At 35.5% G+C, this 17,286-nt stretch overlaps 1 protein-coding gene and 1 pseudogene across 1 annotated transcript; one reads left to right on the top strand and one right to left on the bottom strand.

Moving 5' to 3' along the window:
• On the top strand, window positions 1-1,098 carry LOC122290971. Its single transcript, XM_043098629.1, has one exon. It carries the CDS (start codon window positions 1-3, stop codon window positions 1,096-1,098), a length of 1,098 nt encoding a protein of 365 aa, XP_042954563.1.
• An 11,190-nt stretch (window positions 1,099-12,288) lies between these two features.
• LOC122290871 lies at window positions 12,289-12,934 on the bottom strand (annotated as a pseudogene).
• Between the last annotated feature and the right edge of the window lie 4,352 nt (window positions 12,935-17,286).

Raw genomic sequence — 17,286 nt, 5'->3', positions numbered from 1 at the left:
ATGGATACCATACATCCCCTTGTCAAAGCCTCTGATCTTATCCAAAACCATCCAAAATCCTGGCATATGAGTAAATTGCAAAGCCTCTTTGACCAAACCAGCATAAGAGAAATCTTGAAGATCCCACTGTCTCAAACATTGCAAGGCGAAGATAAAGAAATATGGGCACTCAATCATAGTGGGAAATTCTCAGTGAAGACAGCTTATCACGCACAAGTCGACTACCATGAATCGGTTCACCAAAATCAAAACTCTCTTTTTAAGCCTTTGTGGAGTCTAAAAATTCATGACCGTCATAAGCTCCTCCTATGGAAAATACTGTGGAATATTTTACCAACTAAGGCAAAGATCAGTGAAAGAATTTCTCAGCAAGTCAACACGGAATGCACTTTCTGCGACCAGGAGGAGGAAACAACACTTCATTTATTTGTTAAATGTCCTATTGTCAGAATACTATGGCAACAAGGTAGCTGGCCTTTAAATATAGAAAGACTGCCAATTCACTCCAGTGCAGATTGGATAAAAATGATCATCTATCCGGATAAACTCCTGGGCCTACAGGAGAATGAGACCCACCATTTCCAACTATATGCAGTCGTTCTTCTGGATCTTCTGTGGAAAAACCGAAATGAGAAAGTCCACAATTCTTCAAGCTTCTCTCTGGAAGAAATAAAGAAGCAGCTCGCCACAGTTTATGAAAGCTTCAAAAACGCCTGGTCCATTTGCTCTCTGACCAAAATCCCAGCTCTCAATTGGAACCCTCCTCCTCTTGGATCCTTTAGTATCTCCTTTGACGCAACAGTGAGAAATGATTTTTCTGTAGCATCAGCAATTCAAAGAAATCACTTAGGTGATATACTGAAGATATACACAGAAAAAATTGCCTCTTCCATCCCGTTGGTAGCTGAAGCAAAAGCAGCCTTACTTGCAATTGTCATGGCCAGTAGTTCTTTCCAATCTAACTCAAGTTCAGTAACAATCGAAGGTGATGCTCAGTCAGTTTTTTCGGCTATTGATTGTAAAGATTCTACCCTTTTTTGGTCAATCTCTCCCATTGTAGAAGACATCAGATCATATGCAGAAGATCACCCATCTTGAAAATTTACCAAAATCCATCGATCTCAAAATCGATGTGCGCACTCAGTGGCGCAGTGGGCAGCTACGAACCTTGTGTTTGGTAACCTATCCATCTTTCAATTCCTCATTGCTTTTTGTATCTGGACAGTGGAAAGGACTCACCCCCTCTTCTGTAATTCTCTTTAATATATATTATAAGCTTGATTAGAAAAAAAAAAAAAAAAAGGTATCAGCCAGCCCCCGTGACGAGTGGAGAGGTCCCCAGCCTCGGGTAGAGTTGTTTTCGCTTTCCTTTCCCTCTCTCTCTATGATGGTCCTGGCATTGAATGATTAAAATTTATTTATTCTATTTTAATTATAAATTTATTATTTAATAAATATTTAGATAATGATAACAGAAAATGATGATAAGTAAATTATTTCCTTTTTATATATAACTTTCAAATATTTTGTGCTTTTTAATTTTTCTTGTTTAATTTTTTTTTAAATTTTTTATTAGATGACACAAAACGACATGCGTTCCCATTAATATGACACACTGTTAGGGTCACAGATTATTGATGAATTATAATCATTATATAGGACATTTTTGTTCCAATGCAAATCACGATGCCTGATTTATTTAACAAATTAAAAAACCCAAGATCACATGGTTGTTTATTATTATTTCTTTTTTATTTTAAGCTAGGGTGTAATTGATCCCGTTGGATTTGATTTTAGGCATTTCATATAATCGAATTAGTATCCATCGATTTTAATAATTTAAGAATCAATATCAGACCAATTAACTATCGGTATATATGTACCAGTTTGATTCGATTCAAACCGACTTTTTAAATATGAAAATCGATATTCAACCGTTTAAAACTGATTATGGACTGAACCGATTACAACATATCGGTTTGATTCGGTTCGATTCAGTTCAACTAATTTATCGATATGATTTTATATCTCTAATTCAAATATTTGCAGTAATGAATTGACGTGAGTGTTTTTTTAGATTTAATAAATTGAGGTAAGTTTATATATTTTATTGCATAATATTTCTATGCAAAACCCTTATAAAACCCCTCTAAAAAAATCCAATATTGAATGACTTTGAATTTATAAAATCTTGTTAATATGCGAACGCAGATCACTATATAATATTCTCCCGCACAATTTGCCGATCCCTTAATAGCGATGGGAAAAGCTTGTTTGCTGCTGGTCTTGATCGTCCTTGTTGGCTGTTGGTCATTTTTATTTTTATTACTGAATAATTAAAGAAATAATTTTAAGTATATTAATGTATTTTTTTTATTTTTTTAAAATATTTAAATATATTAAAATAATATAAAAAAAATTAAAAATAAACTAGACGGCACGAACGAGAAGAGTTAGCGGCACAATAGCCCGACTCAATAGTAATAGCTCGCTCGACGAAATTACGTAACACGTAACATCACGGAAACGAATCATATAATTAGCTCTATTAATGTCGCCGTTAAAACTTAATTCTATAAAGACAAACCTTTTCTCTCTTTCTACAACGCAAATATTTGGATTTAATAATTTTTTTCTTTTCATTCCACTTCCAAATGAAAGGATGCAAACAAACCAATTAATTAGTGGAAGTTCTGTAGTACCATCCGATCGACCCGTTTCTATGAAGGCATTTTTCCCAAGTTTTTCTTTTATTGATGAAAATTACTCTTTTTTTTATTATTATTTTGTTACAAAATTATAATCAGTATCCCTTTACTAAATATATTTTAAGTAAAAAAAATAATATATAAAATCATTCAATTGCTTAAGAATATGAGTAGTGATACATGTATTTATAGTTTTATTTATATTTTTATTAATAAGATTCATTTTATTTTTTTAATATATAATTTTTAAATTTAAATTTCTTGATTTTTAATTTATTAATAATTAATATGTAGAGAAATGAATTTTTTTTAAGTACATTTATATTTTTCTAAAAATATACGACGTCTCGCAAATATGTTTAAAAAAGGACAAAATTTATACAGCACCACAGCAATTACTATGTCAATTATTGTTGCCTTTAGAGGTACGTACGGTTTATGATGATAGGGATGGCGTTCCTGTGTCAATGTGTTCACATTTGAATTGACAGGCACCATTCATCGAGCAACTAAAATGCACAAAATGTTAGTGTTGGCTTTTCAAACTGAGCACGTACCAATCCACCGCCGACGCGACGCCCACTAATCACTGTACATTTTCTCAAGTAAGCAGATAGGATTTCAAATATATATATATAAATGTATTACACTATAAATAAATTTTATAAAAATAAATTTATAAACTGATATAATTTTATATAATATATTATATATATTTTATGATAAAAATAATCTTATAATTTTTAAATTATATTAATTTATAAATTTAAATTTTATATAAAATTATTTTGTAAGTATATGCTATTTTTATCAGTCAAAATCAGGATAAGCTGTACAAGGCACGCATGCAATACACCCAACTCCAAGGTCTCAACTAACAATTATATTCTAGGCTGGCCACTCGATTGAGGAGGAGAGAGAAGTTCTGCCCCCTCTCTAAAAAGCAAACAAACCGTTTCATCGCCGTTGAGGGAGGTGAGAGCCTCGGCTCCTCCCTCCCTCCCCCCCATCCTCCTTCCCTCCTCCCTTTAGTTTTGTTCCTTTGTCTTCCTGTTTTTCTTTTTTTCGGCTGTTGTTTTGGCTCGTTTTTGGTTTTATCAGTCGGTCCTTGCGATTGTGGTGGTTAGCTCTTCTCCCCTAGCTCCGGTGTCTTCCCTGGAGCGAGGATCACCGGTAAGAGCCCCGACCAACCCAGCGAGGTGGCGCATTGCAGAGGGGGCGTGAGCAACCCTGCGAGGAGGCGCTTTGCAGTGGAGAGTACGGCGAGGGAGAAATAGACGGGAGGAACTGGATGGGTGAGAAGCTAGACTATTCGTGTGACGCAAGGCTGACGGCTTGGGCTATGGTGGGGTGGGGATACGGCAGGGTGGCTCGTCGGCAGGGTGGCTTGATCCTCTGTTTTCGTAACAGAGTGCTGGGTTTCGCACGATGGGGCTGCTGGTTTACTCTTCTGTTTCTGGCCGACGTTTTTGAGGGGCTTATCCAGGCATCGGGGGTCTTCCCGTGCCTTGTGGTGATCGGTAGCAGCGGCGCTGCACAGGAACAGAGAAGAAGAAGGGGCGGCGGATGTAGCGAGGAAACCCTAGTCCGATCCTTAGGAGCCTCTTCTGTTAGCGGGTCGGGCCCCCACGATGATGGGTCATGGGCCTAGGTTGGGCCCTCTGCTTTGCACAGCCTTTTCTATTTTTTTGTTGTTCTGTATTTGTTTTTAATTATGTTTTAGGTTTCATATATAGTGTACTGCCTAGAGTCCCACTCCTTCTTAAAAGGAATGTGGGTTTTGTCCTACTCCTCTTTTATAGTAATGTAGGTTTGGGTACTCTTCCTCCGTGGGAGGAGAGAGTGTGGTGTACCTCTCTTCTTCGGAAGAGAGGTCGTTTATCTCTGTTTATCAGAGAGCTTTCTCTTTTGACCGTTGTCAAGAGAGGAGGTATAGAAGTTTTAGACACTGTCCATCACGAAGAAATTTGTTGACGGGGGAGCTCCTGAGCAGATGCGTTAGTTGGCTTATGGTCTGGTTTTTCCAGTTTGTTAAGTCACAGTTGTAACTTCGACTACGAATATATGCAGTGAAGCATTTCCTATAAAAAAAAAAAAAAAAAAAACTCCAAGGTCTCAAAGGTGCTAGTTACGGTGTGTTTTGTTTTTGTTTTTTTAAGGGTAGGGTTCTGATACGTTGTTGATGGATAGAGTATATATGTTTTATTTAATGGATTTGAAAAGGAATTGAGAATCGAGAATTTGATCCTTACGTATGATTGTTAGGTTATTATATAAATTTTGAATGGATATGTCATATGTGTATATGTGGGTGTCATCAATTCCACGACAAAGGTCACATTCAAACGTGTCGTGCTGTGCTAGAAAACCTCCGTACAATAATTTCACAAGATTTCAACTTTTTGTTAATTTTGGGAGGCCCTAGCTTTCTCCCTAAGACTCCTTTTGCTGGCTTTAATAGAACAGACATTAATCTCAAAAATCTATATTAAATTTAAGGTAGTATTTTGTAATTAAAATTTATTTATTTTTTAATTAATGGGAGCTTGCATTGATTAATTGTGAAATGAATTATAAAAGAATTGCAAGTGTTATGTTGGGCCGTGTGACATTTATGAAAATTTGTAAATAGTAGTGAGATAATTTGAATTGAATATTTTTTGAATTTTATAAAATGAGAGAAAAAAATTAAATAAAAAATATTATAAAATTAAAATATTATTATAATATAGTTTTATAATATTATTTTTGTTTAGAAATTTGAAAAAATTGATTTTTTTTTTTTTATTTGAAAGTTTGGGAAAGTTGTAAAAGTTAATCTAATAATCGATTGGGCTGAACTCCGTAAAAAAACAGCCCTTCAATAATCTCATGACACATAGGCTTTCCATTTACACGATAATGGAACCACACCATAGAAAGAAACACCTCTCACACTCAGATTTCTCCCTCTCAGATTTCTTCTTCATCAAGCTAGTCAGTCCCCCGCTCACATTCGCAGCCGTGCAACCCATCCCAGCCTAACACCCACATGTTGGAACCTTTGTTAGCAAGCTCCCTCTCAACCTTCACAGCCCGACAATTTGTATTTCTGAATGTTTGTTCTTCAATGTGATTGGTTTCAATCCATCGGGTCATTCTTCCACTGGAAAAGCGTCACGCTTGGCAGCCTAATTGGAGTTTCTAGCATTTTAGAGATTTCATGAAGATCGATGAAGGGAAGAGTAGGAGAAACTGTGAGAGACAAAAACAATAACATAGAGAAGGAATCTGCATAGGGAAGAGTAGCAAAAACCGTGAGAGACAGAAACAATAACATAGAGAAGGAATCTGCACATCCCAACCTCCATTGATAATGCACCTTGTGATTTCTTATCCATCCTCCCCATTTTCAATGCAAGCTCACTATTTGTCAGTGACCAAGTTGCTTCTCAATCAAGTTTTCCATTTGATGAGAAAGGTGGTGGATCAAAACAATCCAAAACTGAATTTTAGAGGCCGACAATGGGTATGGGATTCCATTACTATTCTTTTGCTTGCATGGATACCTCATAAATGATAACTTCAATCTATCAATGAATTGGATTGTGTTTGAATTGTTTAGCATGGGAAGAATCTTTAGTTGCCGGGGTAGAAGAGGTTTGTTCACAGGAAAGAAGGTTTTTGTTTAGTTGAGTTTTAATCGAGTGTAAATTAAATAGATGATGGGTTTTTGTTATTTCTTTAAATTTCTGACGTGTATTTACATAAGTGGAGGGCTGTTTTTTTTTTTTCATATTATATAGTTTTATAATATTGATTTTTTTTTTTAAATTTGAAAAAGTTAAATTATTTTTTTTTGAAAGTTTGAGAAAGTTGTAAGAGTTAATCTAATAATCAGTCGAGCTTAACTCCACCAAAAAATAGCCCTCCAATAATCTCATGACACGTAGGCTTTCCATTTACACGATAATGGAGCCACACCATAACACCTCTCACACTCAGATCTCTCCCTCTCAGATTTCTTCTTGATCTAGCTTCTCGGTCCCCCTCTCACATTCGCAACCTTGCAACCCATCCCTGCCCATCACCCACCTCTCGGAACCTTTATTAGTAAGCTCCTTCTCAACATTCACAGCCCGACAATTTGTATTTCTGAATGTTTGTTCTTCAATGTGATTGGTTTCAGTCCATCGGGTCATTCTTCCACGGGAAAAGCGTCACGCTTGGCAGCCTAATTGGAGTTTCTAGCATTTTAGAGATGAAGATCGATGAAGGAAATAGTAGCAGAAACTGTGAGAGACAGAAACAATAACGTACAGAGGGGATCTGCGTAGCCCAACCTCAATTGATATTGCACCTTGTGATTTCTCATCCACCCTCCCCATTTCTGATGCAAACTCACTCTTTGTTAGTGGCCAAGTTGCGTCTCAATCAAGTTTTCCTTTGGACGAGAAAAGTGGTGGATCAAAACAATCCAAAAATGAATTTTTAAAGGTTGGCAATGGATATGGGATTCCATTACTATTCTCCTGCTTGCGTGGATACCTCATAAAATGATGACTTCAATTTATCAATGAACTAGATCGTGTCTGGATTGTTTCGCATGGGAAGGCTCTTTAGTTGCTGGGATAGAAGGGGTTTGTTCGCAAGGAAGAAGGTTTTTGTTTAGATGGGTTTTAATCGAGTATAAAATGAATAGATGATGGGTTTTTGTAATTTCCTTAAATTTTCTTACGTGTTTTTACATAAGTATAGGGCTATTTTTTTTTTCATATTATATAGTTTTATAATATTGTTTTTGTTTAAAAATTTGAAAAAATTAAATTGTTTTTTTTTTATTTTTTATTTAAAAGTTTGAGAAAGTTGTAATGATTAGTTTGAAAATTTTATATTTAAATTATATTTAAGAAAGAGATGAGATGAGAATTTTGAATGATATCTATTCTAAACAAACGTAATATATGGAAAATGGGTGTGTGTCAATGCAAATCAAGGTAAAATTTAAATAAGTCCAATTTTATTCGAGTTTGAATTCGAACTTTGACTCTGACTAGTGGTGCTAATTGCACTCCTATGAGGGGTTGCCCCTCCCCTCATAGGAGATATATGCGGGGAGGGCTTGGCCCCGTCCATGCATGTCTTTTGGGAGGGAGGGGTGTTGGTGCAGCTTTGGTCAGGCAGGGCGGATAGGGGGAGGGAGGGCGGATGGGTAGTAGGATCCCGTGGCCCCACTGTCCACTTCTAACTCCGACAATGCAGAGTTGGAGGAGGAATCAAATTTTTTATTATAGAATATTAATTATATCATTTATCTATTTATTTTCTCATTTCTTTCTTTGTCAATGATTCTCTCAATTTTTTTTTTCTCCTTTTCATTAGGGAAATGATATTCCCACCACTCCAGCTCCCGTTGAGAGCTACAACTCCCATTTATTTATTTATTTTTATTTCATGATTAAGAAAATATTTTTATGATGTTATGAATTTTTCTTAAAAAAATTTAAAAATATTAAAAAATATATAAAAAAAATTAAAAAAATAAAATACTACATATGACTAACCGTCCGTGAAATTGCTTGATTTATTCGTCCTAAACTATCATTATGGCACTTTTGCACTTGGCCCATAGTGGATATGCTTTTATAATGTCAGGCCTCGTTGCCGAGAGGATTAAAAAAAAAAAAAAAAAAAAAAAAAAAAAAAAAGGTCAGGCAACGACACCTCTATCATAAATTGGGTAAATTTTAGATTTTTTTATATGAATTTTAGATTTATTTCTTTTTAAAGAAAATGTATAAGATCGATGAATATATATAACATTATTATTTATTTATTTTTTTTAAAATGTTAATTCTCAATGTCATTTAACCGAGTCTTAATTGAGATTGGACGGAGCAGAAGAAAAGCGCGCACGCATATTGACTTTAAAATATTAGTTGTTGGGGGTTTTGTCTATTTTGGAAAATAAAGGTATGTGCGGTGCCACAAGGTTCGACCCAAGTGATTCTCCAACATTGAAAGCGATGCTGCATATATGGTTTCAATTGTGGAAAAAAATCATGTTAATCCAACCACATGTACCAAGGAATTGACATCATCCCTTATAAAGCCTTTGCATATGACATTCCATCCCTTAGTACCTCAATTTGGGTAACCTAACAATACAAGTAAATTGATGAAGAGAGATAGTCTTTCTAATTGTTTATAAAGAAATAAACACATCATATGCGCTTAGCAGCATTTAATAGCGTTCTTATAGAATTTTTGGACAGTATAGATATTATCTGAGTAATAAACACTATATGATATTTCTGTCTCTTTTTACATTTGACTTTATAAAATTAGAGAGTATCTTAATTATAATTTAGATATTAATTATGCACCAAACCCTTTCATAATTGGCATATGGCCCATGCCATAGCGTGACGTGATGATACTAATTGGATCCAAGTTTTATTATAATGATCATGAAATTAATATTATGAAAAATTTAAAGTCGTAAGATATTTCCTTCTTCTCCCTCTCTTGATGTTTTGATAAAGGCTAGTTGGGCCCAACCAATGATTGGCTAATGAAGATGGGATTGATTATGGTGGATACCACAACCACATCCCATCAAGTATGATAATATTTTTTGCTTAAATACTTGCCATTTCGTAGAAGTAATCAATCACTTTGGTGGGATTGTTTGCATGTAAATTACAATGATGGCAATGAGTTAGGGAAAAATAAATGAGCATAGGGTTCAACCTCTTCTAAAAAAGCCCACTGCATGGAGAATTAATATCCAAGCCCATTTAACTAAACGGCTACAAACCCAACAAGTGAAAATTATCCATGAGCCAGATTCTTAAAGATTCTCAATAAAACAGTGCACTCATCTATAAATCAGGAATATTTCCTAATGGCGTGGACTCATGGCACATGATGCAAGTCTCCAAAATAGAGATCATGAGTTCAACCTCTCTCTCCCATTGTATATATAAAAAAAAAAAAAAAAAATTAGGAATATTGAAAGACAAATACATGTAGTCCCTCGTGCTCTCTCTCTTTTAGTTATTTTTTAGAATATTTTATTGACTGGTTTCCTAATTTTAAGGGCATATTTGGATAATAAGATGATATATTTTGTAAATAGTAGTGAAATGATTTGAGTTAAGAAGAGAAAACATTTAAATAAAAGTATTATTATAAAGTTAAAATATTATATGAATATAAATTTTTAATATTATATTTGTTTTAGAATTTAATAAAGTTTGTATTATTTTTATTTTTTGTTTAAAAATTTAAAAAAATTTTAATAATTAAATAATAATTAGATAAAAAAATTAAAATTCATCTATGCTCCTATGGTTTTGTGAGTAGACTAGACTTGCACAACATATTCAGACCAACCAAACAACAATACTTATTTCTTTTAGAATAAATTTAATGATTGTTTTGGCAACGACGAAGGCCAAATCTACACTCTCCCGAGAACCGATTTATCTTTATATTTAGCTCCCGTTTGAAATTTGGATTAAACTAAAATTAATCTAATTTTAAATTAAGTCTAACTTTTAAATACTTAATCCTTAAATTATTAAATTTATCTCAATTTAAAATCTCTTTATACATCATACGTGATACTAATAATCTTTCTCAATTCAATACATCTTTACATGTAAAATCTATAACTTTTTTCAACTTCTTATAAATAAATCTAAACGCATCTTAACATCTAAATATCTTAAGTGGATCTCACAAAACTAGTTTTGTTTGGTTAGCTAACCTAACTCAACTCAACTCAACTCAACTCATCTTATCTAATCATTATAATTTTCTTAATTTTCAACATAAAATATAATAAATAATTCAATTTTTTCAAATCCTAAAATAATAATAATATTAAAAAATAAAATTTTAAACTTTTATCTTAACTCAACTTACTATCCAAATCGGGCTATACTCTACTATCTCAACTCGTTACTGTCAACGTTCAAACGGCGTTAAAGTGCAATGGTGGAAAAGATTTCGATCGTCCGACACTGTAAGAGATGCATTGCATTCAACACCCAGAAATTACTTTGTTTCAATGTTTTTTTAAGTACCTATTAAGTAGGGTATTTTAAATAAAATATACGAAAAAATAAAGATAATATATATGTTTTTTGTAGAGAATGGTCACAAAAGTTATTGTGAATATTAAATCCCTTTTTAATGTTAAATGGATTCTTTTTTACTCATCATGAGTAAAATCTTGGGGATAACATTTTTAAACTATATATGTATATTTGATCAATCAACTCAAACTTAGTTTTTGTTTTTATTTTTATTTTATCATAATCAATCTTAAAAGAAATTGTTTGGCGGTAAACTAAACTAATTCTATAGCTTCCAATGCGTAGAAAACACATATATAGCAATGAATACAAGAATTTTGGGTAGGGAATCTAAAGGATCAAAATTCAGACGGAGGGACAAGATAAAACAAAAGAGTGATGGTAGATATATGTATGTGTTTTACAAGCATTACGCATTCTTAATTTTGAAAAATAGTGAAGTTTATTGTTAAAAAATTAATATTTTCATATAAATATTATATTTACTCACTTTTTATAGAAGTAGTGTACAGCACTTGAGTACTCTATAACTGCAAATATCATTTCTCAAAACAAAAACTTCATCTTCAAAGTCGAATTGTTGTTAACTATATAAGTTTAGTAGGAAGGTTGAAGACATAATCATGATGATCATAGTTTAGAATTGTAAAATACACACATGTTAGGTATATCTATACTATATGTTTGGGGTGTGTCTCACTTTTAATTTCTCACAGCTCAGCCGTTCTTCTTTGATGAAACTCGAAGGGGGCTCCTCTTGAAAATACTTCGATGCTAAAGTTAGTTCAGAGAAATTATTCTTTTAAACTTTAAAGATTACCTGTATATATAAACTCGTTTGCTATATATATCTCATCCATGATTTATCGGAACAGATCAAGACTTAAGATTTTGAATAATCCTATCACTTCTTGCTATTTTTATCCTTCCGTTAAAGGTGGCGCCATGTATATCTTTTTTTGAATTCCTCTTGACCATCCCTTCGTGACTTTTAGGCTCATGTTGGACCCAAACTCTGGATTTCTTGGTGTTTAATGCATTATGGGCCATATTTGTATGCTCCAGGGCCCTCCGGTTGTAATGGTCCCTCCACTATATATATATATATATATATATATTTTATATATATATAACAAAACGATTCATATGTTTAAAGAATATTGCGTGACAACTTTTTAAATTAGATTTAAAAAAAAAACACGTTCTTCTAGTATATTGTTTAATGAACTCTAGTCAGATTTTTAAATTAAATACGTCCTCTTGAGGGAAAACTTGGCCCAAATATTTATTAGATGTTGCAATCATGTGTTGAAAGAGAGCCATCTAAACTAGAAAAAGAAAAAAAAGCATATCATTTCCAACAATTGGATTAAGAAGATTATGATCAACATATTTTACTTCGATTATTTAGGGAATTGAACATATATAAGAGTAGATCATTGACATGATGCGAATAATTGTTCTCCATATCCATGCAGCCATGTCAAGGTCCATAGCTAGGCTAGAGACCAAGTAACAGGCCCTACACCATCGTCTATATTCAGTCCCAAATCGTTCCAAACAGCGTTTGATCCATCAATAATATTATTCTTACAAGAAGGCTAGCCTGCATGCTCTGCATCAGACCCATTCACAGAATCACACTCATCTACCACCTTGGCTTTCACACTCCTCCCATTACTAGCTGTAATTTTGATCATCTTCCCATAGCGTGAACCCCCATCAAACCATCCAGTGGATAGTGCCACAACCCACTATGAGTTTTCATGGAAATGTTCATCGCAACTGGATGCACCCTTGCCATCCCCACTTTCGCTGAAATCATTGTTTGTGAGAAGGGCTCGCATGGAGGATGTGACGGGCGGTGAGCATTTGAAATGAGAGAAAGATTTTCCCTTGCCATTCTTAGTGTCTAAGGGCTGGCATTTGTTATCTTTAGGGGGTGGGGAGCCCTTGCATATGTTGCTGCCAACCTGATCAAGGTCAATTGCACTTACCCTCGATGCATATGAGTTGTCCAGTGCAGTTGTTAAGGGATTTGCATGGACCGTTGCATGAGGATACAGCTGGTGCAGGGAGAGGAAGGGAGAGGATGTTGATAATGAGGAAAAGGGGAAGCAACGCTAAAACTAGGTTTGCCATTTGATAGAACATGTTAGCGGGTGGAGTTGTGCAACGATGAGAGTTGGAGAGATGAAGGGTTCAGCTCAATTACATCTACTTATATAGGTCTAGTGCTTCAATGTTTCTTCATTTCCCAACATTAGTGGGTGACTCTAATCGTGTACCCTCTTATAACATTTCACTTTCGTTTAGAGTATTGGAATAGGTCAAAGCAAAGCTAATGATCATCGAGTCAACATGGAAGTCTTGGGGTCCCCTATGAGGTGATCTTGTTTAAAGTTTAAACATTCAAAAACAAAAAGAAAGATCAAGTAAGTTAATGCATATATGCCATTTATAAAAGACTTGCAAATATTCTAACACAACTCTTACACACTAAAACAAGTCTGATTCAGGAAGAAGTTACTTCCAGGTCTTTTCTCTCAAGTTGCTCTACTGGTTCTTGAGGAGGAGTTTGTGCCTTGACTCTTGGGTGGTAGGCGGTCTTTAGTCTCTTTATGTGCTCTACTGTCTTTATCTATGTGTTTTTAGTATGGCTGATGATTTCATTTTGCATTGGAATAAACTGAGTCTTACAACTGTGGAAAAGGAGGGTGTTGTTGTTTTGGACGAGGATGTCGTGGACACTGTTGAAAGGCTGTTTCTGTTTAGCGGGAAAAATCATAATGGAAAAGAGCATTAATTGTGAGGCTTTCAGGTTAACCATGCTTAAGGTATGGAAAGTTGGTGATGTCATGCGCATTGTCGAAGTTGGCATTAATTTGTTTATTCTGGAGGTCTATTCTGAGGCCGACATGCAGAAAGTTTTTGGGGGGGGGGGGTCAGCTTTGGTTATTTGATCAGAATCTGATTTGCCTCAAGTTCTTCGATGGACTTAAGCCTCCTAATGAATTAATTTTTTCTCATGCTTATTTTTAGGTGCAACTTCAAAATCTATCTTTTGGATGCATGAATTCTAAGGTGGCTTCTAGGCTTGGGAAACTGGTTGGGAATGTAGTTCATGTAGAGGTGGATGATAAGGGTATCAGATGGGGTCCTTATTTGCGTGTTTTGGTGGAAATTGATCTTTCTCAGCCTCTTGCTAGAAGAAGTATGTTATCTATGCAAGGTCATCAAGCCTTTGTGGCCTTTCAGTATGAAAGATTGCCACGTTTCTGCTTTTCCTGTGGTGTGATTTTGCATGGTCCTCATGGTTGTTTGAAGAAGATGGAGGGTCCTTCTACCATGCAATGTACTTGGTTACGTGCATCATCTACTGCAACAAGAGAAGGTGTGGGGAAACTCATTACTGCCTCTGCACATTGCTCTTCATCTTCTGCTGCAACTTGTTCGTTGTCTCTTAGCATCTCTGGTAACAGTAAGGTTAGTTATGTGATAGTTGGGATGTGAACAACACGGGGCATTCTCCGACTGGTGTGGATGAGATGGTAACTGGCAGCCCTCCTGAGATCACACCAACCGCCCCAGTAACTACCCCAACTGCAATAACTATTGTCTCTTCCAAGTCTGAGGCTGCTCTGCTGCATGATCTTCCTTCAAAATCTGCTGCTATGGTGTCTATTGATGCCTACATTACTAATGTTGGAAGTGCCATTAACTTGGTTGATGATCCTACCCGGCAATGTTTCTTAGCACCATATTCATCAATGCATCATCTAAAGAAAAAGGTCAGATCTGTTGATAAGAAAACCACTTCTAAGTCTGATGATTTCTTAACCACTAAGAAGAGGAAATTTATGATTGGTTCCCGTTCCTTTAAGGATTATTTGTTATCCAAATGGAAGTTATGAAGTATGAATATATTGGCGGAGGCTGGTTCCCAGCCCCGCCAAGAGAATTGAGGCTTTTAAGTTGGAACTGCCGAGGGCTTGGCAACCCTCGGACAGTTCGTGACCTTAACCTCATGGTAAAGGACAAAAAGCCAGACATCTTATTTCTTATGGAGACCAGATTGCATAAGAACAAGATGGAATCTTTAAAGTATTTATTTGGGTTTTCTAATATGCTTGTTGTTGAGGGAGTGGGTCATGGTGGTGGTTTGGCCTTGCTATGGACATCTGCTTGTGTAGCGGACATTTAGAGTTATTCTCAAAAGCATATCAATTGTTGGGTTGATAGCAGTTCTCCCAAATCACCTTGGATGCTTACCTGTTTTTATGGTCATCCCATGACTAATAAAAGAATCGTGGGTTATAATATCTTGAGGCACCTTCATTCTTTGAATCTTGAATTGTGGCTTTGTCTAGGGGACTTTAATAAATCTTGTTTCATAGTGACAAGGTGGTGCACTTAGAAATGATAAACAGATTGCACTTTTTAAAAATGTCTTAGAAGTTTGTCAACTTCATAACCTAAGGTTCTCGAAGGGGAAGTATACGTGGTCAAATAACATAACTGACTCCTCATTCACAAAGGAGAAACTTGATAGGGCTGTTGCTTCTACTGCTTAGTGTGAGGAATTTGTATGGGTGGATATCAGAGTGCTGTCCTCTGTTGCTTCTGATCATCATCCTATCCTAATGACATTCTCAACTAGCCATGGATATTCCATGAAGAGGCCACTTAGATTTGAATCAAGTTGGGCTTTTTATGAGGATTATAAAGGTGCCATTTCTTCTACCTGGTTACAGTCTGGTGATGCAGTCTGTAATCTGCCTTCTCTGTCACAAAAGCTTGGTGCTTGTCTGCTATATGTTAGAAGATGGGCCAACTCAAAGGCTCCAGTTTCTGATAAGCTCCTGAGGGAGAAAATGGGTCAACTTGACAGACTGCAGACTACTCTTCATGCTGACACAGTGGAGGAAGTCAATAAGCTGCAATTAGAAATTTCTATTATTCAAGAATGTTTGCATTTAAAATGGAAGCAAAGAGCCAAAGTGCATTGGTTACGGAATGGTGATTGTAATATCAAATTTTTTCACTTGAGTGCTAGCTAGAGACAGAAGAGGAACAAGGTAGTTCAAGTGGAGGATGAGTATGGGCATCAGTACAATTTTGCAGTAGACATTGGCCTTGCTTTTACTCAGTTCTATCTAAATTTATTTAAATCCTCCAAACTGTCTCAAATTGATTTTTGTCTTAAAGACCTCTCCCCTAGTGTATCTTCTAATATGAATGATGTCTTACTTCAGCCTTTTACAGATGTAGATGTTCAGCATGCTCTTTTCCAGATGGGACCTTATAAAGCCCCTGGACTTGATGGTCTTAGTACTTGTTTCTACCAAGACAATTGGGATGTGGTAGGGCCTGAGGTTTGTTAGGCTGTCCTCTCCTTTATGAATTCTCCTACACATATTGAGTCAATAAATTACACCTATTTGGTTTTGATTTCCAAGTCCAACAATCCAAAATGTGTGTCTGAATATCGACCCATAAGTTTGTGCAATGTCCTCTATAAAATTATTACAAAGATGCTTACCAATAGATTGAAATCTATTCTACCTTCCCTTATTTCTCCTAACCAATGTGCTTTTGTTCCAGGAAGGCACATTACTGACAGTACTTGGCAGCCTACGAAACCCTTCACACCATGAACACTCATTTACGTGGGACAAAGGGTTTTATGGCTTTAAAATTGGATATGAGTAAAGCCCATGATAGAGTGGAATGGGTGTTCCTTAAAGCTGTTTTAGTAAAAATGGGGTTTAATGCCAAATGGGTTTAGTTGATTATGTCCTGCATTTCCACTTCATCTTTTTCTGTTTTGGTTAATGGTGTTCCACAACAACATTTCAAACCTGGAAGGGGCTTCAGGCAAGGCTATCATTTATCCCCATATCTTTTTATTTTTTGTGCTGAAGCCTTGAGTTCCCAATTGAGGGCTGCTGAACTCAATGGAACCTTAACTGCAATTCCTATAGCTCGAGGCCAAGTTAAGCTTAATCATCTGTTTTTTGCAGATGATAACCTTGTTTTTTGCAGAGCTAACATGCATGAGTGGGTCCAGTTAAATAAGATTCTCAGTATCTATGAGGTTGCATTTGGCCAAAAGCTAAATAAAGATAAAACCTCCTTATTCTTCAGCAAGAATACAATGGTAGCAACAAAGAAACACCTATTGGAGGTGGCTGGGTTACAAGCTTTTACAAACCTGGATAGGTATTTGGGTCTTCCATTTATGGTGGGCAGATAAAAAATAAGGGCATTCAATGGCATAGTGGACAGGGTGGTCACGAGGCTGGATAATTGGAAAAACAAATTTCTTTCTAAAGCTGGGAAAGAAATTCTCATTAAGGCTGTCTTACAGGCACTGCATACCTATTGTATAAGTGTGTTCTTACTGCCTAAAACACTTTGCTCTAAACTTCATGCTTGTTTTGCTAAATTTTGGTGGGGTCACCAAGGGAATTAGACCAAGATACATTGGAAAA

Source organism: Carya illinoinensis, chromosome 13, assembly GCF_018687715.1.
Source record: "Carya illinoinensis cultivar Pawnee chromosome 13, C.illinoinensisPawnee_v1, whole genome shotgun sequence".
In the NCBI taxonomy this organism is placed as follows: domain Eukaryota; kingdom Viridiplantae; phylum Streptophyta; class Magnoliopsida; order Fagales; family Juglandaceae; genus Carya; species Carya illinoinensis.
Note: the sequence above shows the minus strand (reverse complement) of the source record. Positions and strands in the feature narration are given on the sequence as shown.